Raw genomic sequence first — 9537 nt, 5'->3', positions numbered from 1 at the left:
GTGTCATACAGGGTCACTATGAGTTGGAATCAACTCAGTAGCACACAACAACAGCGGTTCAGGTGTGGCATCCTCTGTAAAGACTTGCCTGGCTTCCCTGGCGGAGTCAACAAATTCTTCCCTCAGCTTACCCAGCTCTAACACCTGTACAGCCTTATTTCCTGCTCTGAGAGGCACCGTGTCTGTCTTCCCCTCAGCAGTGTGAGCTAGCCACGGGAATCACCACATGTAATCATCCTTGCGTTCCTAGCACTGCCCTAGTAACCAGTAACTCATGAGGTGAGAACCCAGGCCTCTATGACACCTATTGGCTTTCCAGAATTCTAGCTGCGGGGGTATTTAGCAACAGTGCATTGAAAATGACTATCATTCACCCTCATTCTGGGGCATGGACACCCAGTGTTTCCTTTGGCCTCCATCTGAAGCAGACTCTCATCTGGGTTCCTTTTCTGAGTTATCAAATGTCGGCTGTGGGAAAGGGGCTGGGAACTTCACGAGATTTCTCTAGGGGGCTGCGCACGCTCCTTGGTCAGGTCACTTATACCTACTCACTGGTACAGTCAGTACCAGCTCTCTGCCTTTCACCTCTCCATTCCTTCTGTAAACATGGCGTGGTGGAGGTATCTGACCTCTTCTAACTTCACAAGGGGGAAGGAGAATCAACAGCTCAAGGTATAGGGCAGACATAACTCCTCTCTCCAACCTTTTTACCAGTTCTGACACCAGCTATCCCTCCCACAGCACTCTCTACTTCTCTGCTAGGTTCAGAAATTCGTTGCAATGGCCACACAGAACTCACAGATGATACTCACAATTATGGGGTTTATTAGGGAAGTAACAGGTTACAATTCAGTATTAGGGATGACACAGAAATACAGTTCATCGATCAGGACAGCCTCTTCTCAGCTGTGCCCACAGGCAGGCCTCTCTCTGGCCATTGGCCCTTCAGCCCCTTGGCCCCTCAGCCTTGCCTCTGCTCTGCTCAGGCATGTATTCCAAAGCTCTTTAGCTCCACCAATAAGTGCCTACAGGCATCCCACTCAACGAGTAAACCTTGGCCAGAAGGTGCTCAACTGTCTAGCTCTATAGGTTGACAAGCCTAGCTCTGCCAACAAGTGCCTAGAGGCATTCCACTCTACCAGAAAGCCTCCTGCCCAAAGGCACTCAGCTCTCTCACTTCGTGGGTCAGCACACACACTGTAACTGCCCTACTCTGTGGGCCAGGAAGCGCACTGCACTATCTCATACTGGTCTCCTGGTTCTGCTGCTTCCACTTCTGTAACACTGCTTCCTGCCATCTCGTACCATCTCCAATGTTAGAGCTGTCTCCTGGGTTTAAGATAGTCTCAGCACAGGGACCCTGGGTACAAAGGAGGCACTCCATTCTTGTCTCTTCTTGGTGGGTGGTAGTGAGGTTCCCCCCTTTCTGCCTCTGGGATGGCTCATTTGAAGCCTAGCAGAATGTCAAAGCTGACCAATCCCCTCCTTAGGGTTCCATACACCTTATTTGCATGGTCCCACCCCCACAAGGGTACCATGCACTTTACTTGCATTATTAGCAAGCGGTCCAATGCCCTTGGTGGGCCACAAGCACCTAACCTGCATAGTTCCACCCAGTCATCCAGCAGGAGTCACAAGACCATGGCAAGAAAGATCATACAAAAGTGATCCATCACACCACACCTTCCTAGAAAGGCTGACCTTAAATTAACTAGGGTAGATATAACCCTCCTATTTCATTACACACATATTCACTCCTTGCGAATCCTGGTACTCTCATCTTACCCTAGAAAACAAACAAGCCAAACTTTGTATGAAAACAGAAAATGTATCTAGTCTTTAGCTGCCCCTAAAGAAAAGGTAGCCCCATCCCAACTCTCCCCTCCTGAAAAGTCCCTACCCCTCTATTGCCTCCAAACCAAAAATAAACCCGAACCCATTGCCTTCTAGATTCTGACTCATAGCACCCCTATAAGACAGAGCAGAACTGCCCCACAGGGCTTTCAAGGCTGTAATCTCTATGGAAGCAGACTGCCACATCTTTCTCGTGTAGAGTGGCTGGTGGGTTTGAACCACTGACCTTTCGATTAGTAGCCAAGGGCTTAACTACTGCTCCACCACGGTTCCCCTATTGCCTCTACCCAGCTCCAAAGCCAGGTAAACGGAAAATACCAAGAAGGAAAACCTGCCAAAGCTTGTGGCAAAGATACATAGCTATGCCCCAATATCTAGTCATTCTCCCTTCTGAGCACATGGCTGCCAGCTAAATTTTCCAGTTTCTCTTTTTTTTTTTTTTGTAGCTGGGTACAACCATGTGACCACATTCTGACCAGTAGGATGTGAGGGGAAATAAAGGTAGTAAATTCCGGGTTGTACCCTTAAAAGGAAAATGCCCCTTCCATTTCCCTTCCCAACTTGCTGGATGGTGGCCATTGAGTGGTAATCCATCTTGGACTGGTAAGAAGGAACCTGGGTCCCTGGACAACCTCAAGAATCAGAGCCTTACCACTCCCACCCCCGTCCCCACCTACCAGCTTGGACTTTTAAATAAAAGAGAAGTAAATTCCCATCTTATGTCTGTTAAAGCAGCCAAATCAATACTTTAAGAAATCAAAGCTACTTACAGGATTTCTTCTGCTTCTTTTGAGGACATCCCAAGGACCCAGGCCTACAGTCCACATAGCTTTTCTGATTTTTAGAGTAGTTACAACTTCTCACACTTTCCCATCCACTTAAGTCCCTGAGAGCTTCTTGAGAACAGAAATTTTTTTATTTCTAAAGAATTCTCTGCACCGAGTACAGTCTTGGCAACCTAGCACATCATGGATAGATGCCTGTTGACTGGCTCAGTGCCAAGAGTGGATGGGACTGGGGTGGGGGGAGGAAGGGGGTACAAAACATGCAACACTGTATGTATCCCTCAGGCTGTTATAAATAATTTATGTATTATTTGCACTATTACCTCAGGTTATACAGAGTACATGAAAATGAAAAAATGATAATAATACAAAGCAATACAGCAATATAAAACCACCAACTCGGTGAATCAACAAATTGGGATGATACATTTTAATTTGATAGCAGCACATAACACTGTACAAGGAGCACTCACAGCTTCAAGAGTTTTCCTCCAGATACTAAGTCCCCGGAAATAGCTATCTTATTCCACAGCCTGGTCCCCTGCCTGTGGAAGAGAGGGCAAGTGGAGTGGGAAAAGCGCCGCGGTCTGCCTTTACGTCACTCATAGATCCAGTCCTGGGCACAGCTCTTGTAATCTACCAGTTCTTCAGGCTGAAACCACAAGCCAATCTCCTTCTCTGCACTCTCCACAGAATCACTGCCATGGATAATGTTCCTGGATGGGGAAAGATGGCCACATTATCAAACGCACAAAGATAAAACTGCACAGAAACTTCCCTCCAGTTGCCAGCAGAAAAAGTCAAAGCTCCATGTACATTTAAGAAACAAAACAGTTGCCATCAAGTCGAAGTCAACTGACTCATGGTGACCCCATGTGTGTCAGAGTAGAACTGTGCTCCGTACGGTTTTCAATGGCTGATTTTTCAGGAGATCGCCAAGTCTTTCTTCCGAGGCACCTCTGAGTGGGCAAGAACCTCCAACCTTTCAGTCCGCAGCCAAGTGCTTAACCATTTGTACTACCCAGAGACTCCCCATGTACATTAGACAATGGCAAAAAAGCCCAGGGCTGCCGTTAATGTAAGGATGAAGAAGGCCCTTCCCAACCCAGCATCACTGATACAGGTAGTAAGAGCCTTCAGGAAGGACTCTGGCCAGCAAAGTGCACTGTACCAGGTTCTCCACTCTCAACAGAGGCACAGCCACAGTGATGTTGATGACCAAGGGCAGGGAGCCCTCAAAGCCAAACACTGACTTACTGGGAGGAGAACAATGAACTCTCATAAAAAAATCCTCCTGCATATTACCTCATGTCCATCCCCAGCCTCAGAAACCCAAATTGTTCTGGCAGCTAACCTGGATCTTCAAAAAGGGTAATAAGCACCAAATCTCACCTGCCAACTTGAATGCAAAAGTCCCCACGGATGGTCCCAGGCTTGGAATCAGCAGGGTTGGTCTCCCCAAGCATCACTCGGCCTGTCTTTACCACATTCAGACCCTCCCAGACCTCCAAGGACAAAAGAAGATATGGTCAAGGAAGAAAATCAGTCTCAGCAGAAAACCTGGCAACTACTAATTCAGAAAAAGAAAAAGCCTGCTTAAGATGGCATTCATTCACTGAACGAATATTTGATGGAGCACTTACTTGTTCCAGCACTGGGAATACTGAGCTCCGTGCCTTCACTCTTGCCCTTCTACAGCCCATTCTTGACATGGCAGCCAGAGTAGCTGTTTTAAAATGTCAAGCGTAAAACCTCCCATAGCTTCTCAGCACACCTAGGATACATGACTCTGCTCCGGCCCCTACCCACACCTCTGAACTCATCTCTTCCTACCTTCTCTCATTCACCAGGCCTCAGCCGTTCTGACCTTCTGTATTTTAAAAAGCAAAGCTCATCCCTACCTCAGGGTCTTTGCACAAGCTGTTCTGTTGGTCAGGAATGCTCCTCACTGTGACTGGTTCCTCCCTGTCATTCAGATCTTGGCTTCAAAATCTCCTCCTTAGAGAGCCTTCCTTAACAGCCCAATCTAAAGTGGTCACTTGCTATCACATCATCCCATTTCAAATCTGTGTATATTACTAATCATTAGCTGATATAAAACCTTTTTAATTTATTTACTGACTGCTCATCACTACCCGTCGCCCTCCCCCAACCAAGAAGTGTAGGCAATGAAAGCAGATAGCTATTTTGTCTCATTTGTGACTGTATCGCAAGTGTCAAGAAGAGAGCCTGGCTCAAAGTCGACAACCAGTACATACTTGGGGAAGAATTACTACAATAAACAGGAGGCAATCTTCCTGCCCTCCAGGAGCTTACAGTCAAGCAGGCCTCTCCTGATTTCTCTCAGCCCTGGGTCTTTAGTTCAGGAAGCAAATGGACCTTGTCTTTGGTGGGTCAGAGAGCCCACCTCATATCCTATCTAATGCTCCCAGCCCCTGATTCCTATGCATCAATGAGGATCTTGCATCAGAAGCAGAAATCACATTCTCCACTCCCAACTGAGTCATTCCCATCTGCATCCCACATGCACACTCACCATGGCAACCACTGGCCCTGAATGCATGTATTTCACCAGACCGGCATAGAATGGACGGTCCTTCAGGTCAATGTAGTGTTCCTTGAGAAGGTCTTCAGAAGCCTATTCCACAGGGTAGAGAATAAGAATTGGGTCCCAAAACTACTATAGAACCAGCACTCTAGATAATGCTCACTCACTCACCCTGCTCTTAAAAACGGGAGTGCACACCTCACTGATTCTGTTAGAACCCAATTCATCCACCACGTGACCATGGGAAGCAGTGGCAGAGACTAAAAGTGCTTCTTTAGTTTTGCACCAATTTTCCCCCATCTGGCCTTGACTGATCAAAATAAAGCCATAGAATCTTAGGACTGAACTTGGCCATCTTCTTTTACATATAAAAACCGCTGTTGTTGAATCCCTTCCCACTCTGAGCGACGCTATAGGACAAAGCAGGACTGCCCCATAGGGTTTCCAAGGCTGTAAATCTTTATGGAAGCAGACTGCCACATCCTTCTCCCCTAGAGTGTTGGTGGATTTGAACCACCGATCTTTTGGTTAGAAGCTGAGTGCTTTAACCACTGTGCCACCAGGGCTCCTCATTTTACATATAGGGAAACTAATACAATAAATTTGCATTCCCAGAACAAACCCTGATTAAAATGTTAGAGGAAGGTAGTCCTGGCATTCGATAGGTAGTAAACTAAACCAGGCCACTTGGCAGGAATGTTTCACATTTATTTAGAGAATAAAGACCAGTGTAGTGACTAAGTGATTCCCACAGGTACCTGCAAGCCACCCAAAAGTGCAGAACATCTAGCAATAAATAATTTTGCTGAAGAGTGAATCAGAGTCTCTCTTACTGCAAGGCAGGTACATGGGAACGATTCAAGTTAGCTAGAGAAGAGACCATCTGCTTAGCAATTCCAGCTCAACTCGGCTGCATTCTCTCTTTGCCACTACACACGCTCTTGTTAAGGGCCTGGCAGGCCCCTTAGTTTTTCCAGTTTTGTGGAACTGCATTGTATGAGGCATACCGCACACTTCAGTGATACACAAAAACGTGGAGCTTTGCTGCTAAAAAGTCTATCTAGGACATCCTACAGCTCAGGCCCTGGTTGACCATCCCTTGCCAAAGTAAACTTATACGGCCATGTGACCACTCCATGGTAGCAATCTACCCTTTACCCTGTCCCTTCACCTCTTATAGTGGCAGTCTCCTAACACCACAGACTTCACCTTCCCTTTCCAGAATAACCTTTTAGTTCTATTAGTTGGTTCCAACTATTTTTAGTCTGCAAAGTAGTCATAGGATGGGGGGGGGGGTTGCTTTTTTTTTTTTTTGAAGGAGGGGAGGACAAAATCGGGGGGGGCTCAAGTTCTCCCTTGCCTCCCTCCTCCACATCAGATTTAAATAACTCCTTTGATTCATGGCAGCTATCCCTCCTCTCCCTCCTGTCATTTTTCACCAAATCCATGTCCTTAATAGGAAACTCAGTATAAAGGAAAAGATGTATGCACTTAGAGGTCAGAAGGACCTAGGCTAAAACCCCAGCTGCATTCCTGACAATATGCTATCAGGCGCATGACTTAACTTCACCAAGCCTCAGATTCCTCATCATTGACAACCAGAAAATCAAAAACCAAACCCAATGCCATCGAGTCTAAAGGACAGAGTAGAAATGCCCCATAGGGTTTCCAAGGAGTGCCTGGTGGATTCAAACTGCCGACCTTTGGTTAGCAGCCATAGCTCCTAACCACTACGCCACCAGGGTTTCCCTAAAAATGAGAAGAATAGGAAAACCCACCTCTCGGGGTTGTCAAGAGAGATAGGTGTGAAGGCATTTGTGAGAATGCCTCTGGCAGTGCCCCCTACAGAGTAAAATGCCTGGTCAACAATACTTCCGTTTCATTTTACCTTTAAAACCTAATATGCAAAGCCTTTGGAAAGCATTCTTTGTCCAACACCTGGCTCTAATAATCCTGTCATGCTCCCCGCTCAGCACTAACTTCCATCTCAATCTCTTTATATGAAAGCAGTTTTTCTAAAACATTACACAGGAACTAAATTGCAAATTAAACTAAATTTAAAATGCACTAGGAGATGCCAAAGTTGACACCTTTAATGGAAAAACGACTGTCCTCTAATTTATTTGCATTGGGAATTTGAATTCTCACCTCTTAGATTTGTCTGAAGAAGGGTTCTTGATCAATTAATCCTTTGCATGTATTAAAATGTTGCTTTGTAGGCGTCATGCTGTTTCAGGAGAGCCTCCCCAGGGGCAAAACCAGTTTCCCCCTCACACACTTCAATGGTGCCTAATATATGCTAGACACTAAGTGGGTGGTAATTGATGGTGGAAATATTTCCTTAGTGGACATATTTCCTTGCTGAAAAACAACCTGCCTCAGAGGATGAAAAAAAAAATGTTCTCTAAAATTATCTGCTGAGGACGCTTGAGGCCAGTAGCTCAGACGTGCCCAGCAATGACTCAGAAATTACAGTGCTGCAGTAATAGGTGGAAGTCTGCATTGCTAAAGGAAAGGAGAGACTATTTTCTAAAGCCCCAAATAACATGGTTCATTCCCAGACTGGGTCACAATGCTGGGCCACTGAGGAGTTTCCAGGTTTCTGGACATTTGTGCCCACATTACCACAGAGAAGCCTAAAAAGGAGAGGAGGAGAGAAACAGAGAACTTAACCTACAATGTTCCCCTGTACTACCAAGGAATTGAGATAGGAAGAGTGGAGTCAACTTACCTGCATGAATTTCAAAGCAACAAGGCGGAATCCTTTCTGTTCAAAACGTTTGATGATGTCTCCCACGAGGCCCCGCTGGACCCCATCAGGCTTGATGGCGATGAAGGTGCGCTCACTGTTGGCCATGGCCCTGGAGATTGGCAGGTGGATGAGTGCATCGGCACTGAATATCCTACCTACATCATTATCCTTCTCAAGCTGATTACCCATAAAGCTGGTTTAAACCCGTCATGTCAGCTCCAAGTCTCCAGTAAAATTTCAATTCCCCCCACCCCTCATCTATGAATTAATATCCCAGAATGGAGACAAGTCCAAAAACAAGGGTGGCTATTTCTATGCCATTTAATAGTGTGGCAAACTAAGGTAAGGGATGTAAAAATTAGACACTATCTTTCTCAGTAATCCAGATGGGGAACAATGATAATATGAAAATGCCATCTGGTACAGGGCAATATGAAATAAAGCTTGACTTAAGGCCACAGTCATGTTATTAGAACTGGAAGAGGTTTTAGAGACTGCTTCATTAAAACCCTTCATTTTATAGGTGGGCAAACAAGTGCAGAGTACAAGCTGGGGCCAGAATCCAGAATTCCCAGCCTCAACTTTATGCAATTATGCTACACCCTAAGATGGAGTGAATATTCTGACTACAGAACTACAGCTAATAGTAGTATCTGATATGGGACTGTAATTCCACAGATCATCATGCTGGAAGGAAGCTTAAAAACGATCTATTACAGACCTTCCCTTCACAGAAGAAATTGGACCCATGACCTGCCCTGTCTCAACACAGTGAGAAAGGAGGAGGAAGCCCCTCATCTTGGAAGACAATTCCTGGTGTGGATAGTAGCACCAATTCCTAGCTCTTAGCTCTATCTTCTTATAATTTATTTAACCTATTATAGCACCTTAATACTGTGTCTAAATTTTCCGCTTGTGTCTGTCTCACCAATGGTCTGTGACCTGCATACAGAACTGAATTACTCCGTATCTGTCCCCAGCACCTAACCACAAAGGCTAGCACTCAATATGAGCAAAGAAAATGTCTCCTCCCTCCCAGAGATAATGTGCTAGGGACTGGGTGGAAAATCCAGATTGAAGCTCGGGACAAACATGGACTGTCCACGAGAAAATGGGGCTAAAGAACCAAAAATAGCCCCTATAAGTGTTCCTTCCCTCCCACTCACAGCACATATACCTATCATTCATTCCACAAAGACTTGCTAAGCACCAACAATGTACCAGCCACTGTATTCGGCAGAAATAAACAGTTCATAATCCCTGCCCTCGAGACGGGGTAGGAAGAGCAGCCACGGACAAAGGCGAGTCCACGTGCCGTGGGACGTGCGCCGGCAGGTTTGCACCTGTCGACAGACGCTCCATGGCCCTTTCCTCCCATCCGAGCCCCTTCCCTGCCTCTCAAAGTGGAACTCTTCACCCCCGACCCCACTCCTCTTCCTTTCCTTCCAGGACTCCATGCCCTTCTTACCCCTCCAGCTGCTTGGACTTCAATTCTGGCAGCTGCCGCCGGCACCGGAAACGCGCCCCTGCCTCACGTGGTTCCCTGCACGGACGCGCGCGGAACGTTTCTGTCCAAATGGGATGCCGAAGAGCCCGTT

General features: G+C 46.3%; 1 protein-coding gene across 1 annotated transcript; it reads right to left on the bottom strand.

Moving 5' to 3' along the window:
• Window positions 1-2263: 2263 nt before the first annotated feature.
• LOC100664957 (nucleoside diphosphate kinase A) lies at window positions 2264-9518 on the bottom strand. The gene is made up of 5 exons (XM_003414614.4): window positions 9408-9518; window positions 7919-8048; window positions 5176-5277; window positions 4032-4144; window positions 2264-3355 (listed from the first exon to the last, which is right to left on the bottom strand). Exons 2-5 carry the CDS (start codon window positions 8042-8044, stop codon window positions 3238-3240), a joined length of 459 nt encoding a protein of 152 aa, XP_003414662.1. The 5' UTR covers window positions 8045-8048; window positions 9408-9518; the 3' UTR covers window positions 2264-3237.
• Window positions 9519-9537: the final 19 nt, after the last annotated feature.

Source organism: Loxodonta africana, chromosome 18 (genome assembly GCF_030014295.1).
Source record: "Loxodonta africana isolate mLoxAfr1 chromosome 18, mLoxAfr1.hap2, whole genome shotgun sequence".
Taxonomy (NCBI): domain Eukaryota; kingdom Metazoa; phylum Chordata; class Mammalia; order Proboscidea; family Elephantidae; genus Loxodonta; species Loxodonta africana.
The sequence above is the reverse complement of the archived record's forward strand: the minus strand, read 5'-3'. Positions and strand labels throughout refer to the sequence as shown.

Coding starts and splice junctions, on each gene's coding strand:
- LOC100664957 (XM_003414614.4), bottom strand. CDS start 8,044: ATGGCCAACAGTGAGCGCACCTTCATCGCCATCAAGCCTGATGGGGTC. Junction 5,278..7,918: donor TTGCTTTGAAATTCATGCAG/GTAAGTTGACTC, acceptor CCTGTGGAATAG/GCTTCTGAAGACCTTCTCAA. Junction 3,356..4,031: donor TTTTGCATTCAAGTTGGCAG/GTGAGATTTGGT, acceptor TTCCCCATCCAG/GAACATTATCCATGGCAGTG.